Source organism: Triticum urartu, chromosome 1A (genome assembly GCF_056163025.1).
Source record: "Triticum urartu cultivar PI428250 chromosome 1A, HENAU_Tu73, whole genome shotgun sequence".
Taxonomy (NCBI): Eukaryota; Viridiplantae; Streptophyta; class Magnoliopsida; order Poales; family Poaceae; genus Triticum; species Triticum urartu.
In genome coordinates this window covers 519,337,132-519,353,905 of record NC_141873.1, presented here as the reverse complement: position 1 = coordinate 519,353,905, position 16,774 = coordinate 519,337,132, and the positions used below count along the sequence as shown (strand labels likewise).

General features: G+C 44.5%; 3 protein-coding genes across 3 annotated transcripts; 2 read left to right on the top strand and 1 right to left on the bottom strand.

The window, feature by feature from the left end:
• The first annotated feature begins 2,032 nt into the window (after positions 1-2,032).
• On the top strand, positions 2,033-3,097 carry LOC147992152 (uncharacterized). Its single transcript, XM_087538947.1, has 2 exons — positions 2,033-2,633; positions 2,772-3,097. Exons 1-2 carry the CDS (start codon positions 2,033-2,035, stop codon positions 3,095-3,097), a joined length of 927 nt encoding a protein of 308 aa, XP_087395073.1.
• Positions 3,098-5,331: 2,234 nt separating this feature from the next.
• On the top strand, positions 5,332-11,614 carry LOC147992151 (uncharacterized). The gene is made up of 3 exons (XM_087538946.1): positions 5,332-5,355; positions 10,565-11,209; positions 11,285-11,614. The coding sequence occupies exons 1-3, from the start codon at positions 5,332-5,334 to the stop codon at positions 11,612-11,614; spliced, it is 999 nt and encodes a 332-aa protein (XP_087395072.1).
• A 1,376-nt stretch (positions 11,615-12,990) lies between these two features.
• On the bottom strand, positions 12,991-14,141 carry LOC125533029 (uncharacterized). Its single transcript, XM_048696833.2, has 3 exons — positions 14,064-14,141; positions 13,816-13,959; positions 12,991-13,482 (listed from the first exon to the last, which is right to left on the bottom strand). The coding sequence occupies exons 1-3, from the start codon at positions 14,139-14,141 to the stop codon at positions 12,991-12,993; spliced, it is 714 nt and encodes a 237-aa protein (XP_048552790.2).
• Between the last annotated feature and the right edge of the window lie 2,633 nt (positions 14,142-16,774).

Sequence of the window (16,774 nt, the reverse complement as noted above, 5' to 3'; positions counted from 1 at the left end):
CGGAGCCTTTCCAACAGGTGTGGTCTGGTTACTAATGGCTTTTCTATATATGGTAGTAGTGCTCTGCTCTTGTGCTTGTCCTTTGCTGTGCTCTGCTTCATGTCTGCTTTGCTTTTGTTGCTTCCACTTATGGCCATGCCTGTTCGTCCGTGATTGGGCGTAGCGTATCACCGTGGTCCCTTTTTTCATAGTAACACTGTTCGGCTTTAACCAGGGCCGGCCCTGTGTTTTGGGAGGCCCTAGGCGAACTCGATGTTATGTGCCCCTATGTCCTAAGATCATATATATGTATGCGCGTGTGTGGTACATAAACTTAAACATAATAATTGTTGAACAATGTCATATTACGACAGAAATACTAAAAAGATAGAAAATTAAAAGTAACATGATATGATATATGTTTAGGGGGGTTGTACTGAAGCGGAAGTGTTACCTCAAATAAGAACCAAATTCAACTGACTCCATCGACAACAATAATACTTAAGTACCCTTCAGTTGTTGAATCTTTAGATCCCTTTCTATCTTTTTTCTCCTTGTTTGAGCAACTGACAAATGCTTCTTAGGCAACATGGCGGGCTAATGTCTTAATATTATAAAGAAAAAATTATTCAAGGAATTAGAAATTTATACATCGGATGATTTGGATGATTGGAACCCTAGACATGTGCATAGAATGACAAAAAAAAGAATGGTTGAATACATACTATGAAAGATTGAATTCGAAAACTATACATTAAAATTTGGAACTTCGTGAACACTGAAATTATAGGATGGATCATGGATGAATAGTTGAATATGTTCTAAAAAATAAAAGAAATTACTGAAATTGGGGTTTGCAGGGATGGATCAGGAACATGGTACAGAGAGTTATGCATAGATACGTATACGTACTGCTGTGGGTTGCGCTCACTGCTCACATACATACGTATACGCACTGCTGCGGGCTGCGGCTGCTGGATTGCCGCACGGCGGGCGACGCGCACAACGGTGACCGAGGCGACCACAACGACAAGAGGACGAACAGACGAGCGAGGCGTCCGCGAGATCTTCGATTGATTTGTTTCACAATCAAAACGAGCGGCCCTGCCGTGCGGCGTGCTTGACGCTTCGCTAATCGCTACCTGCTATCTGATCGGCCTACCTCATCTCGTTTTTCTTCTCTCATAATTTTTTCTCACCTATTTTTGCTTGGCTATATTATATATGTGCACTACATCATGGGCCCCTCCCTGGGCTGGGCCCTGGGCCGTCGCCCCCCTGCCCATGCCCCAGGGCCGGCCCTGCCTTTAACTTGCATCTGATAGCATTTGCCTTCCCGCCATGGAGTTCCACCGGGACCATAATGTCTTGAGCCTTGAGAGTGTTTATGATGGCACTATTGTTCTTTCTAAGAAGTGATTACAAACCGCAATATGTTAGGCCAACTCCAGCGCGCGACCTCATCTTGTCTGGATGCGTCCGTTTGGGATAGAACGGACGAATAGCGCGGCCCAACACGCGGCCACAAACGGAGAAATGTCCGAATTTCGTCCGTTTTCGACTCATTCCCGGCCCAAACTTGCACCGAGTTTGGAGTGAAACGGACATCGCGCGAACGGGCTGGACGTACGCCCTTGTCCTCCCCGTGGCCCACCTGTCGGGGACACTAGCAGTCCATTCACCTCCAACGCCTCCACCCGCTCTCCCCCACCCCAACACGCCACCGGCGCCGCCACTATTCTCCGGCCGCCTCCTCACTGCTCACCCCCCTCCCCGGCAGTCCATACCAAACCATGTCTCGACATGGCCGCCACCACACCCGCGCATTCGTAGGAGATTTGGCCGTCGCTTGGAGGAGATTTGGTCATCGCCGTCGTAGCCGGTGCCCGACGGGATACGACTGCTGGCGACAGATATGGACCATGGCAGCTTCTGCCCAGTGCTCTAGAGCGGCCAGTAGCCAGCCGCCAACCACCCCTGCTGCATCGAGGTGATCATCGCGACCTCTTTGCCACCACGACCGCAAGATGTTTGACACTTTGCCCACAAAGGTATGGACAGTGGAGATGAATTTTTCTTCCACCACTTCATTTATTCATCGGACAATTCGTCCTTGGATGACGAAGATCTTGTGGTGGCTGCACTGGTCATTCACGACGACATTGAACGGCAGCTTCCTCGGTACAGGGGGTCAGTCCCTGGCCATGCTCCCAACCTGGACCGCAACAAAGAGAGAGGCCATGCCCTGCTCTATGCCGATTACTTTGCCAACACCCCGCTCTTCAAGCCGGATAAATTCCGTCGTGATTTTCGTATGGCAAGGCATCTGTTCAATCGTATCCGAGAGAGAGTGGTCGCTCATAACCCATACTTCGAGTGCAAGACGGATGCCCTTGGCAAGCTTGGATTCTCCTCTTACCAGAAATGCACCGCGACCATTCGCATACTTGCATATGGAATTCCAGGCGATCTGGTGGATGAGTATGTGTGTATGAGTGAGTCCACATGTCTGCTTTCACTATACAACTTCTGCAAGGCCGTAGTGGCAGTGTTTGGCCCTGAGTACTTGAGGCAGCCAAATGCCGCTGATATAGAAAGGTTGTTGGCAACCAACGCAACTAGAGGTTTTCCAGGCATGCTTGGCAGCATAGATTGTATGCATTGGGAGTGAAAGAACTGTCCATTTGCTTGGCAGGGCCAATACAAGGGGCATGTTAAAGCATGCACTGTCATATTAAAAGAGGTGGCTTCGCAGGATCTTTGGATATGTCATTCTTTCTTCGACATGGCAGGTTCTCACAATGATATCAATGTGCTGCCGCGTTCTACAGTCTTCGCAAGGCTTGCAGAAGGCCACTCCCCACCTGTCAACTTTGAGATCAACGACCACCAGTACAACAAGGATGTGGAACCTGATGGTATATATCTTGAGTGGTCAACTTTTGTGAAGACAATCTGGAACCCCCAAGGTGAGAAGAGAAAGAGATTTTCCCAAATGCAAGAGAGTGCTAGAAAGGATGTGGAACGTGCTTTTGGTGTGCTTCAATCCCGATGGGGGGTCATTCGAAACCCTGCACTGACATGGGATGAAGGGGAAGCTTTGGGAGGTGATGCATGATTGCTTGTGTGATCATGCACAACATGATCGTCAAGGATGAACGTGATAACAACATCTTCGACCAAGGATTTGATTTTCAAGGTGAAAATGTTGAGCCCCTGCACCAAGAACCGGCCATGTTTGAACAGCTTGCCCAATTTCATCGTGAACTGCGCGATTGGCACACTCATTTGGATTTTCAAAATGATTTGATTGAGTACATGTAGACTCACATTGGCAACCAATAGATGTATTGGTTCTTATGTTCATTCAAGACAATTTCGATTTGGTTGTAAAACTATTTTATGAGAGACAATTTCGATTGGGTTGTAAAACTATTTTTATTTTCAGACAATTAATATTTGGACGTGCAAACTAGTTTTGAACATTGAAATATGAATATATGGGCATTTTTGGCCATGACGAACAGGATGCGACCGCGTGTTGGGCGCACAGCCGCCGCATCCCAGGATAGGCCCGGACACGGCCCCATTGCCCTACCCAAATGGACATAATCCGGGCAAAACAGAAGTCCGCTTGGGGTCATGCGCTGGAGTTGGCCTTAGAGCATCTACAGCCGGGTGCCTCAAACCATCTCTCATACGCCCGTGGACGCGCCCGATTAGTGACCGGACAGGAGAGAGAAGGAAAAACATGACCAAACCGGACCCCTTGTATCATCCCTATACGCCCGGGCTGTCCGTGAACCCTCGTATCCATCTCAAATATGGGGAGGATATGAGGGCTCGCGGACGCGCCCGGGCATTCCGCCACGTAGGATGCGGCTCCACCCCGGACCACCTTTTCTCTTTCTTTATTCATTCTTTTATTTCTCTTTCTTATCTCCAACAATCACGTGCAAGTGGCTGGACATATGAGAAGAAAAATAAAAAGTGTGGCAAATAGGGGCTCAAAACGGACACGCCCGGTCACTGACCGGGCGCGTCCATGGGCATTTAGGGGTTCATATTTGCTATGTCCGTCTGTAGATGCTCTTAGAGCACCTACAACTGGACTTTGCAAATCCGGCCCTTTAAACCCCCGAGGACGCGATCGGCCGCGTCCGCGGATAGTGACCGGTCACGCCTTAAATTAGCCACTTTGCATCTGCCTCTCTCATATTTTCTCCCCTAAATCCATACAAAGCATGCAAAACAATCCTATGTACTACACTAGCTACTCTTCGTCGACGACGGTGCCGGGCGCCGACTGGACGGGCGGGTAGGAGGGCTCCAGCTCATCCTCCTCCTGCTCGACCTCATCCATGTAGGCGAGCATCTCCGCCTCCATCTCTTGCCGGTGACGGCGTCTGGCCTCCGCTGCCGACTCCGGCCGGAGGGAATCGAGGATGGCCTGCTGCTCCGCCTGCAGACCCGTGTCGCCAGCGTCTCCCACATCATCATCCTTCCCCTCCTCCTCCACCTCCAAAACTCCTCCTCCGGATCCACTGCATCCGGAGGCAGCCCCGCAACGATCCGGGCTTCGCGTCCGGATATGCCCAAGGAGTTCGAGCCGACGCTCCGGCGTCAGAAATGGCTCGCTCCTCACCTGGCGGCATGGGGGCATGGCTACTAGGCGGACGGATGGGGTGGAAAGAGGCGGTGGTGTACAGAAGGAGGAAAATATGGATGGATGGTAGGGTTTTGATACCGTCGGTCGACTTAAATAGCTGGGCTAGGCACTACGCGGCCGCTGGAGTTGCACCAGGCGGCGCTACCGGTCCAACTAAGGAGACGAGCTTTGGACTGCCGGGTTTTAGGGTGTTTCCGGCTAGGACCCATTCGTCAGTCAGACGTGGTGGACGTGTCCGGGCGCCCGCATATCTGCTCCATATTTGGATTGGATATGAGGGGTGTCGGTCAGCCCGGGTGTTTGAGGCCCGTTTGAGGCGTCCATTTGGATCGAAAAATTATGATCGGTCAGTGACCAGACGACCTGCCTGGGCGTTTGAGGAGGGTTTTAGACGCCCGGCTGTAGATGCTCTTATTGCCTATAAATACCTTTTTTGCGGGGTGGCTATAAATACTTGAAGTCATTTTATGAAAAATATACGCTATAAATACTTGTGAAATCAACACCTAACTTGTATATTTCCTTTCTTTTTCGCGGGGCAGCTTGTATGTTTCCATGACTCGTAATGTCACATCAACAAACAAAATGAGCATGTCCTCTGCATAGTTATACCCCCGCCGATCCTCGATCCCGCCGATCTGTTTGGTCAAATGTACGGTAGTAGTAGCACTAGGGATGGATCCATGAACCGAACTTTGCATTGGCCGGTTCACTGGCCGCTAACAGTTGACATGCGGTGAAAGTTTGATGTGTGTCGGAGCCTTTCCAACAGGTGTGGTCTGGTTACTAATGGCTTTGCTACATATGGGCGTAGTGCTCTTGTGCTTGTCCTTTGATGTGCTCTGCTTCATGTCTGCTTTGCTTTTGTTGCTTCCACTTATGGCCATGCCTGTTCGCCCGTGATTGGGCGTAGCGTATCACCGTGGTCCTTCTTTTGTAACACTGTTCGGCTTTAACTTGCATCTGATATTTGCCTTTCCCGCCATGGAGTTCCACCGGGACCATTAATGTGTTGAGAGTGTTTGTGATGGCACTATTGTTCTTTCGAAGAAGTGATTACGAACGGCAGTATGCATCGCCTATAAATACATGAAGTCGTTTTATGAAAAATATCTGCTATAAATACTTTGTGAACTCGGGAGTAGCTTGTATGTTACCTTTCTTTTTTTCGGGATCTAATTGATCAAAATATTACAAAAATTAGTGGATGGAAAGAAAAATTATTATTTGTTGGAGGAAAGGAAATTCTACTAAAATCTGTTATACAAGCTATCCTAACTTATGCTATATCCGTCTTTAAAATTCCTAAAAAATTGCAAAGAAATCATTGACGCAATATCACAATTTTGGTGGGGATGACGAGGACAATTAGAAGAGGATGCATTGGATGACATGGTGGAAGATATGTGTCCCAAAAGACCAAGGAGGCGTGGGCTTCCAAGATATACATTGTTTCCATCTAACTTTTTTTTAAGATAGCGAACCACTCATGCCAAGCGGTAATCTGGCTTTGTTAGCCAACCAAGCATAGCGGCTGATTGATAACCTGGAATCTTTATGTGCTGCAATCTTAGGAGCTAAATATTTTTTAGGTGGCGGTTTAATGAACGCAAGTCCAAAGAAGGGTTTCTCTTTTACCTCGCAAAGGATCATGGTAGGAGTTAACTCTCTAAAGAATGTTTATATATGTGGCGAATTGGAAATGGTCAAAATATTGATATTTGAAAAGATGCATGGATCCCGAATTGTACAAATAAGAAAATTATTACTGTAGAAGGGCGCATCTTCTGTCAAAGGCCTCTGATTTTATTGATCCATTCATGAATTCTTGGGATGAAGAATTGGTGAGACAAACATTGTGGCCAATTAATGCACAAAGGGTGCTCGAGATCCCCTCCCTATGCATAATATGTCAGATTTCATTGCTTGGAGTTGCACAGAAAATGGCTTGTTCACTATTCGATTGGCTTATTTGGAGGAATGGAACCAACAACATAAGAGAAAATTGCAACATACAAATGGTATGGATAGAACCAATGTTAATCCTATCCCGGGGAAGATCTCGAAACTATCTTGTCCGGCAAAGGTAAATTTTTTTCATTTGCGTACATTACATGGAACCCTCCCGTGCCATGTTACGCTTACTAATAGACACATGAAAGTTTTGCCCATCTGCCCATCATGCTCAAATGGGCCAGAAGACATAAAACACATCTTGTTTCTATGTCAGAAGGCGAATGAGGTTTGGGACAAGTTAGGATTGCATGAGGTGATCAATAGAGCTTGTGCCGTCGATTGACCGGGAGAGGCAATTTTTGAATTTTTACTCCTTATGCCAGACCAAGAATTATCTATATTTGGTCTCCAGAACACACGTAAAGTGATCGCTATAACAGCTTGGTATTTATGGTGGGATATACGTAAACTGGTTCATGAACAAAAGTTTCAAGATGCCCATCAAACTTCGATGGGGGATCGTGCTATAACGGCAAACTATGTTAATACCAACTCCCCTAAGGCAACCGGTAAAATAGGGGGATGGACTACTCCTCCTGTGGGTTTTTGTTAAACCGAATGTTGATGCTTCTTTTGATCATGGTATGCTTAGGGGCACGGCAGAGGCTATTCTCAGGAGTAAATTGCAAAAAACCACCACAATTGCGTCGCTTGGTGCGAAAAACCACCGTTTTCATAAAAGTTTGCAGAAACCACCGTTTTTCAGTAATTTTGTTGCACAGAGCACTAACTGGTCGCTTGACCGCGTTTTGACAGAAAACCTGACGTCCCGGGCCCAGCCGTCAGGCCACGTGGCAAGGGGCAGACGGCGCGCGCATGACGCCCGTTAGCGGCGCTCCCTTGACCTGGTTCGACCGGACCAGCTTGTCCCCGCGCCACCATTCCCCATCCTCTCGCCCGTGACCTAGTTCTCTCTCGCGCCCTCCATGGCGACACGCAGCGGCGGCGGCGGCGGCTGCGGCGAAGGAGAAGACGAAGGAGAGAAGGAGCACCTGAGGCCGGAGGGCGACAACGCGGTGAAGATGACGGGCGGCGGCGGTGAAGTTCCTGCCGCATCTAGCCAGTCGTCGGCATCGTACGACGTGGGAGCCAGGTCGGCGGCGGCATTGGCTAAGGTGTGGAAGGCCAACCCTAGCCAAAGCCACCATTATACCTCTGGTCTTGGCGGTGTCGAGTAAGATTTCCTTCTCCTACCTCTATGCATCTGCCAGCTCTGTGAAATGTAGAATTAGGGTTAGCTAGCTTGTTTACTTAGTACTGCTGTTGAATGTGTTAGATGTAATTATTGTTGTCAAAGATGTAGCAATTGTTTGGTTGTGCAAAATCCTAGTTCTGAATTCCTGTAAATAATTATTTTATATGCTCTGAGTAGGTTTGTAGTAATTTAAATACTTCTGAATGTTGTAAATAATTCTGTTATATGCTCTGTATAGGTTTTAGGCATTTAAATACTTCTGAGATGATGTAAAAAAATTGTGTTGTACATGGTTGTACAACTGAAGAATTTGTACATGTGTGATGTAAATTATAACTGGAAAAGGTTGTAGTCCTAACCATTGTTATTTTCTTTTGCTTTTGTAGCTTGGATGATGAAATTTGGGATGTCAGGTTTAATTTCATTGGAGAAGACAATTATGAGAGGCAGATAGGGGAGTCTGACATAACATTCAGTCATTTGGTAGCTATCAAAGAGGAACAAGGTTATGATGGAAGTTATTCAATGTACTATCCAAAGGTGGTAGGTGCTGGGCATGCAGGGATGGACCTGATTATGTCAGATGACAATGTGGAGGAGATGCTTGATTTGTATGCAGAGAAAAAAGTAGTGAACATAACTGTGATCAGTGCCAGCAAACCTGACTTGTTTGCATTAAAAGACCTTAACAAAGGGGCTGTATGTGAAGATCAAGTGCCCATTTCTGAGATTGGTAATCCAATTGTTTATGAGATAAATGATGATGGTGTGTTGTTTCAATCACAAGGCAGTTCTGAAGCTAATGCACATGAGTGTACCCCAATGCAGCCAGATGACTCTCAAGCAGAGTATCTGATAACTCAGCAGAGTTGCCATTTGCAGAAAGAGAAAGAGAAGGAGATTGTCATTGTAAATGACAATGTAGATGATAGTTCAGAAGGAGAACAATTTGATGATAGTTCAGAAGGAGAAGAACTTGATGATCCAGAACTGAAGCAAAAGATTTGTGAGCTAAAGAGGAAGAAAAAAGATCCTAAATACCACATGGAAGGTGATACAGATCCAGAAGATCTTTTCTGTGAGGAGGATAGTTCAGATGAGGATGAGGTTTTAGTACAACAAGCTCCACCACAAAAATTACCAGTTAGAAGAGGGCCAACTGACAGATCTCACAGCAGTTCTGCAGCAACAATAGAACCAGATTATGTGCCCTCCTCTGATGAGAACATGGAAGATTTTAAGTGTGAATTATCAAATGAGGAGGAGATAAGATATGTGCCAAATACTGGCAAGAGATCAAGAGCTAAGAAGAGAGCTGTGAGGAAGTGGTATAATGAGGAACTGCAACAACCTGAAGATCAAATTTGTTGGCAGATGTGTTTTGAGGATGTGTATCAGTTCAGAAGGGCTCTAGTGAACTTGCATGTAACTCAGAGGAAGAATTTCCACTATCATAGGAATTGCAAGAACAGGATAATAGTTGACTGCAGTCAAGAGGGCTGCAACTTTCATATGACTGCCTCACAAGTGGGAAAAGAGAAAACCTTCTGCATAAAGAAACTCCAACTGCAACACACATGTCCTGTACTTGGTGAGAACTGCAAAGTGCCCATTAAGTATGTGGCAAAGTCAATTGAGAGCAGCTTAAGGACAGATCCTAGCACATGTGTTGATACTGTGATAGAGAACACCAAGGAAAAGTTTGGTGTGGAGGTAGGCAAGAACAAGGCATACAGGGCAAGAAAACTAGCTTTGGCAGTGGTCCTGGGTGATCAGGAAAGGCAGTACACAAGAATCAGGGACTACCTTCAGACAGTGCTTGACACAAACCCTGGATCTAGATGTATAGTTACTACTAGAGTTGTGAGAGAGCACCCAAGTACCAATCCCAGATTTCATAGGTTGTTCATGTGTCTTGGAGCATCAATTGAAGGTTTTTTGAAAGGATGCAGGCCATTCATAGGTATGTTCATTGTTTTCAAATTTCAAATTATTTACATTGCACATTTAATCATCTTTGTAGTCCTAAAATTGTGCATTATTTCAGGTTTGGATGGGTGCTTTGTAAAGCTGAGCACAGGACAACAAATTCTAGCTGCCACTGCAAGGGATGGTAATAACAATATCTATCCTATTGCTTTTGGAGTGGTTGAAGTAGAGGACACACCTAGCTGGAGTTGGTTCCTCACACAATTGAAAATAGCTATTGGTGGAGAAAAAGGGCAGTTTGGATAGTATACAATTATCTCTGATAGGCAGAAGGTTAGTTCTAGAGCTCTAATTAAAATTGCTTCTCTCCTTTATTGTTCATGCTTGTTGTCTATGTAAATGTTTGCATGTTTGCTACTCTCTTATGTACATGTTTGTTAAGTATTTACTATGCATTTGCATGTGAGCAGGGACTTCTAAATGCCATAGATGCAGTCTTTCCAAATTGTCCTCAGAGATACTGTTTAAGACACATATATGCTAATTTTCAAAGTAATGGGTTTAGAGGGGAGGAACTTAAAAAGTATATAGATGGTGCTGCATATTCTTATACAAGACATGGGTTTGATGTTAACATGGAGAACTTGGGACAAGAGAGCCAAGAGGCTTGGGAGTGGCTAAGTAAGATAGAGGAGAAAACATGGGCTAGATGGGCAATGGACACTAATTGTAAGACAGACCTGGTTGTCAACAATTTAAGTGAAGTATACAATAAGATGATCTTGGATGTAAGGGGGAAACCAATCCAGACAATGTGTGAGGGTATTAGGACCAAGTTGATGGTTAAGTACAGTGAGAAAAGAATAGGGGGCCAAAATGCCAGGTGGGAGATAACTCCAACATACTCAGAGAAGTTGGAGGAGTCAAAGAAGTGGGCTAGGAACTGCAAGGCACAAATGGCTGGTCCAGATCTTTATCAGGTTCAGAGTGGGGAAAATACTTATGCTGTAAATTTGGCACAAATGACTTGTGGGTGCAGAAGATGGGACATGACAGCAATCCCCTGCCACCATGCTGTGTCTGCCATATATAAATCAAAGCAGCATCCAGAGGATTTTGTCTCTGCATTTTTCAAGAAAGAAATGTACATGGCAACATACAATCCTATTATATTCCCAGTTCCTGGGCCTGATCTTTGGACCAAGACACCTACCAGAGACATTGACCCCCCAGTTTTCAAGAAGAAGAAGGGAAGAAAGCAGACCAAGAGAAGAAAGGGTCGGTTTGAGGTGCCCAAGCCCAAAGATACATCTAGAGTTGGCACAATATCATGCAGCAATTGTGGTAAAGAGGGTCATAGGTACACCAACTGTGGACATGCACTCAAGGCATCACTTCTAATGAGAAAGAACAAACATGAGGTACACAACCTCTTCCTTCATTTCATTTTGCATTGCAGATCTCTAATTTATACTAACATTCTTCTCTCTTTCCAGCCCAATAGGAAGAACCAAGCAACTGCTTCTACTTCTACTAAGCCTCCAGCTGCTCCAAAGCCTCCAGTTGCTCCAAAGCCCACAAGATCTACAAGTACTTCTACTAGGAACACAAGGCAAGCAGCTCCCACACCCAAGAACAAAAGACAATCATCAAGTGCTGCCAGGACAAGCAGATCAACACCCACTACAAGAGCTGCTGGTAGGGCACCTTATGCTCCTCCAAGAGCTGCTGCAAGTCAGGCTGCTGCTGGTCCTTCACATGGACAGAAGAGGAAGAGGAAGCCTACCAAGTGGGATGATTATTTCACAGCAAGTGGAAATCACTGAAATGGAAAGCTTACTTTGGGCTAACTTGACCTGAATCACCTAAGGTTTGTTACTCTCCTTATATGCCTCTCATTACAGAAAACCTGTAGAAGTTTGGTTATTTGTTGATAAAACCTACGGTTAATTCTGTCAATTTCTAGGTAACAGGAACATGTAAGTACCGAATCCTTAAAACAGGGTTGGTGTGGTGAGAACCAGGTTACTCATGTGTGTGTGCCCATCATTTGGACACTAGGAGACCTCTCAATATAAGTACACAAATGAATTGTTCAATTATTTTAAATAGTTTAGAGTGAAGAAGATTGGGTTGTTCTCGAAAGGCTTTTTTAGGTTCTAATTCTTTATTTTATCATGTAGGTGTTCATGTGCGCCCACCAATGGATGTGTACATGGCGCAAACTCCATGGCTCGCGGCTCTCAAGTTTAGTTAGTTGTTAGTCTGCTGATAAGCCACGACCAACTTAGTGGTTCGTTCTAGTACTGGGCATTGTCATGGTCAGTTTTGGTTCTAATTCTGTAACTGCGCTCAGACTGTACCTCATCTTGCAGTAGCTGAATCTGACTAGCCTTGGTGGCCATGTAATTCAGCTGGATCTAGTACTGGTGTCTGGTGCTAGTGTTTAGCATGTCTGGATCTAGTACTGGTGTCTGGATCTAGTACTGGTGTTTGGATCTAGTACTGGTGTCTGGTACTAATGATCTGATTATCTATGGAAGTTTCAGTTTCGTTGTCTTAATTCTTTTTTCTGGATTTAAAAGTGCAAGCTCGGATGGAGATCAACGTATTGTGCTTAGGTCCAGGAGAAACAACCAACGGAACTGTCTAAGGCAAGTTTTGCGAAGACATTTTACTTTCTAGGGGAAAGGTGCAAATGTTCCAAGGGGCCATGTGTAAATGCATTAGTGACTTGATCCTGCCCCTTTATTTCAGATAGGCATCAACCCTATGTTTGGGTGCCGTCGACATCACGACACGACAAAATAGGCATCAACCCTATGTTTGGGGTGCCATCGACAACACGACAAGAGAAGGTAGGCATCAACCTATATTTGGGTGCCGTCGACAACACAACATGACAAGATAGGCTCAACCCTATATTTGGGTTCGACAACACGACACGACAAAATAGGAACCAACCCTATGTTTGGGTTCGACAACACAACACGACAAGATAGGCTCAACCATATATTTGGGTTCGACAATATGACACGACAAGATAGGCTCAACCCAACTTAGTCTCAAACATACCTCATAATTCAACTAGCATCACAAACAACAAGACAGAATAGATCAACATGTAGCATCACAATAGCCTCAAACAACATGACACAATAGTCTGAAAATACATAATAATTTAAGCACTCCATCATCATCTTCACTCCTCCAAGATTGCCTTCACCATCTTCAGCTTCATCTTGTTCTCCTCTCCAACCTTCCAAAGGTCATGTAAGTTATATTCAAGTTTTTTCTTCTCCTTTTTGAGCTCAGGAGCAACCTCTTCAACCACTTCAACCTTCTTTTTCAGATCAAAGTTCTCTTTCTCTAAGTTGATCATCTTGTCAGCTGCATCTAGAGGTATCTTCTCCTCATCCACATCCATCATTATTTTCCTATAATTCTCCTTGTGCACAGACTTCTGAACAGATTCACAAAAGTCCTTGGTAAGCTGAATGTGCTGGTTGTACTTTTCCTGTACCATCTTAATTTCTGCTTCTAACTTGGAGATCTTCTCCTCATTAGCTAAATTATCTCTAATTCTGCCTGCCTTGGCTTCCTTATACAGATCCCAGAGTTTTGTCAATGAATTCTTTAGTGCATAAGGCCATTCATTGTCCACCCATTCCACAACACCACAATTGTTACCCTCCTGCAACCAATTTTTTTCCTTTTAGTTAACAATACAATAAACAGATAAGTGAATTATAAACAAGTGCATAATTTTTTGGGTTACTTTAATACAAAAAGCATAGCATTGAATTGCATTACCTATATGTAAATCATTTATACATATTTCAATACAATAAAACAACATCTCTCAGTTCTGTAAAGTTAGTATCTACATCATTCCTAAAACAGAGCCATTACATTACCTATATCTAAATCAATTAATTCTAATCTAAAAAACAGAGCTATGTCTAAGAATTCCAACAAAATAAAGTAACAGAGCTATATTTAGATCTAAATCTTATTTGCTACTGACCTTCTTGGCGCAACCATAAAATCTACGGCCAGTGTTCAGCCCATCGAACACAACAAGCCTCTCAGGAGCATTCCCATGCTTGCAAAGGTGCTTTCCAGTGGCATCAATGCCTGACCAATCCCTGTCCTCTATTGTTGCTGGGCGCTAAGTAGAGCAAAGTGGAGAAAATCAAAACAAATGCAATCTCTCATCTGAAAATCGAAAATCGCAAACCCTAACCCTAGCCAGAGAGCAGTGGGGATACTCACATATGGTTCCTCATCGACCTCATGTGCCATCTGCGACACCGAATCTGAGCTCGTCTCGCCGTCATTCCATGACACCATGGCTGCGGTCGCCACCGACGACTGATTTCAGCTGGCAACGGCGGCGGCGGCGGGGGGGAAGAAGAACTAGGTCACGAGCGAGAGGATGGGGAATGGTGGCGCGGGGACAAGCTGGTCCGGTCGAACCAGGTCAAGGGAGCGCCGCTAACGGGCGTCATGCGCGCGCCGTCTGCCCCTTGCCACGTGGCCTGACGGCTGGGCCCGGGACGTCAGGTTTTTTGTCAAAACGCGGTCAAGCGACCAGTTAGTGCTCTGTGCAACAAAATTACTGAAAAACGGTGGTTTCTGCAAACTTTTATGAAAACGGTGGTTTTTCGCACCAAGCGACGCAATTGTGGTGGTTTTTTGCAATTTACTCTATTCTCAGAGATGATAAAGGAAGGTTCATTGTTGGCGGAAATTGGAGGAAGGATTAGTGTGCTGATGTAGTAACAACAGAAGTATTGGCTCTTAGGTTTGGCTTACTCCTTGCACAGAAGGTGGGTTGCAATCGCCCTATTGTCAACTCTGACAATATGGAAGTGATTGCCACGATGAAGAATTGAGGACATCAGCGGAAGCGGCGGCGGTAGTGTTCGATGATTGCTACTTTATGGCTTGTGATTTTTCGATTACTAGGTTTGAACATTGTAATAGGGAAGCAAATAAGATTGCTCATGAATTTGCTAGGCTAACAAAATTTTCCGTGACAAGGTATTGTTTTGAGGAGCCTATGGAGGATATTGTATATTGTGAGAGGTTAAGCTTGACCTTCTTTAAGAAAAATCTTTGAAAATTAGTAGTCTAGCATACGTATGTTCAAAACTAGTGCGATCATTTGCTGTTCAAACGAGTTCGTGTGTCTTCAGGTTGGATCCTTCTGATCTACATTATTCTTCATCGGCGGCGGTTGCTGTTCTGCTGCGCCGGTCCTATGGGGTCTTAGCACTTCGATTTTCTGACTGTCTACTACAACAAGTTTTGTCCGGCTCCGACGAGGGAGGGGCGATGACGACGGCGTGCCTTCTGCTCGCTTCAGTGCTTGTAGTCGTCGCTAGATGATCTAAGGATCTGGATGTAATTTTTATTATTTCTGGTGTTCGTTGTAAGGTCATGATTGAAGATCAATAGACCGGAAGTTTTTTGTTCAAACAAAAAAAAAGTTCTGAGAAACAATGGGTGCCATTTCAATTTCCGTACTGGACAAAATCTGAACTTCACCAATTAAAACTTGGAACCTTGTGGTCAGGCTTAGCTTGGGTGTAGACATGTAAGGCCATTAGTGGACACAACAGGGTAAGATCATCCAGTGCTTTTCCTATTTGGGTGCATCATCTTTCTTTGCGGCCTTGGACTAGGCTCCACTCGACCTCCTTTTCAGGGAAAGCACCACATGGTAACCAAGCTCAGAGCACTGATCCTTTCAAAAAAGAAAAAGAAACTCAGAGCACTTCACTAGGCCATGCTGAACCAGTGACAGTGTGGCCGCATTTCCTATTTGGCGCCCGTTATATTGATGGGCCAGGCCCTCCAAAGCATTACGCGTGAACTGTAAAGCTCGAGCGGGGACGCTGGCTCCCTTTTTTCTTTTATGGTTTTGGGAAGCTTCGGGTGGCTTTCAGTCGTTTTTTTCCTGCTGGTTTTATGTGTTTGTTTGACCGGTTTTCTTACAATTTTTCTTTTTTCCGTTCACCTTTTTTCCAAATCATGAACTTACATAAATTCATGAACATTTTTCTCAAATACGTGAACTTTTTTCAAAATTAATTAACCTTTTCATATTAGTGAAACTTATTTTTTCAGATGCACAAACTATTTTTAACTTCATGAACTTTTTCAGACTAGTGGACTTTCTTTAGAAGTGTGATTTTTTTCAATTCATGAACATTTTTGAATTCATGTTTTCTTTCAAGTTCAAATTCATGATTTTCAAAAATTCTAGAATTTGTGGACTTTTTTCGAATTAGTGAACTTTTTCGAAATCTACAAACCTTTTTCATTGCCATGAACTTTCTTAAAAATTCAATGGTCAAACCGGTCAATGGGTCAATAACCTAACGGTCAAATAAATAAAACTGACAAAGAGCATGCCAACGAGCAATGGGCCGCGGCACAGCACATGTGCAAAGATAACTAATTCTCATCTAGATAAGAATTGTAAATCTGATTAATTTATCCCATCAAAATCTAAAATTTAGGGGTTGGTCACATAGATAGCAGTACAATCACAGTCCCAGTAATAATTAAATTAAGTGTAGAACAAGGTACACTTTTTTGCAATGTAGTCGTTGGTCATGAGTTGGCCGCGTATGGCCGTAGTACCCCACGTACGGCAGTCTGGTTTGCAGGAGGACCAGACATTCTTGTAAAGGCCTGTTTAGAACTCAGTCGAGAAGTCTAAGTCGACTGATGTCAGCATTCTGCAGATGCCCGATTCGATTTCCTTGTCGTTCCTTCGTTTCCCTTTGGGCTTGTTTAACGTGTACATGGCTTTCTTTTGTCTTTTTTTTCTTGTCTTCTTATGTGGGCTGCTTTTGCCTTTATTTTGTTCTTCCAAATTGCTTGTCTCGTGTTGGGCTTTTTTTTTCTTGCTTGTACGTGGGCAGCCTTCTATTGTTTTTTGTTCTCTTTCTTTTAGATTGATTTATTTTCTT

What these genes read in the sequence shown, in the direction of transcription:
- LOC147992152 (XM_087538947.1), top strand. Translation starts at nt 2,033, where the DNA reads ATGGACAGTGGAGATGAATTTTTCTTCCACCACTTCATTTATTCATCG. An exon ending in CATGCTTGGCAGCATAGATT is followed by an intron (nt 2,634 to 2,771) that starts GTATGCATTGGG and finishes TCGACATGGCAG; the next exon opens with GTTCTCACAATGATATCAAT.
- LOC147992151 (XM_087538946.1), top strand. Translation starts at nt 5,332, where the DNA reads ATGAACCGAACTTTGCATTGGCCG. An exon ending in ACCGAACTTTGCATTGGCCG is followed by an intron (nt 5,356 to 10,564) that starts GTTCACTGGCCG and finishes GTATACAATAAG; the next exon opens with ATGATCTTGGATGTAAGGGG. An exon ending in TGAGAAAGAACAAACATGAG is followed by an intron (nt 11,210 to 11,284) that starts GTACACAACCTC and finishes CTCTCTTTCCAG; the next exon opens with CCCAATAGGAAGAACCAAGC.
- LOC125533029 (XM_048696833.2), bottom strand. Translation starts at nt 14,141, where the DNA reads ATGGTGTCATGGAATGACGGCGAGACGAGCTCAGATTCGGTGTCGCAG. An exon ending in AGGTCGATGAGGAACCATAT is followed by an intron (nt 13,960 to 14,063) that starts GTGAGTATCCCC and finishes TGCTCTACTTAG; the next exon opens with CGCCCAGCAACAATAGAGGA. An exon ending in TTTATGGTTGCGCCAAGAAG is followed by an intron (nt 13,483 to 13,815) that starts GTCAGTAGCAAA and finishes AATTGGTTGCAG; the next exon opens with GAGGGTAACAATTGTGGTGT.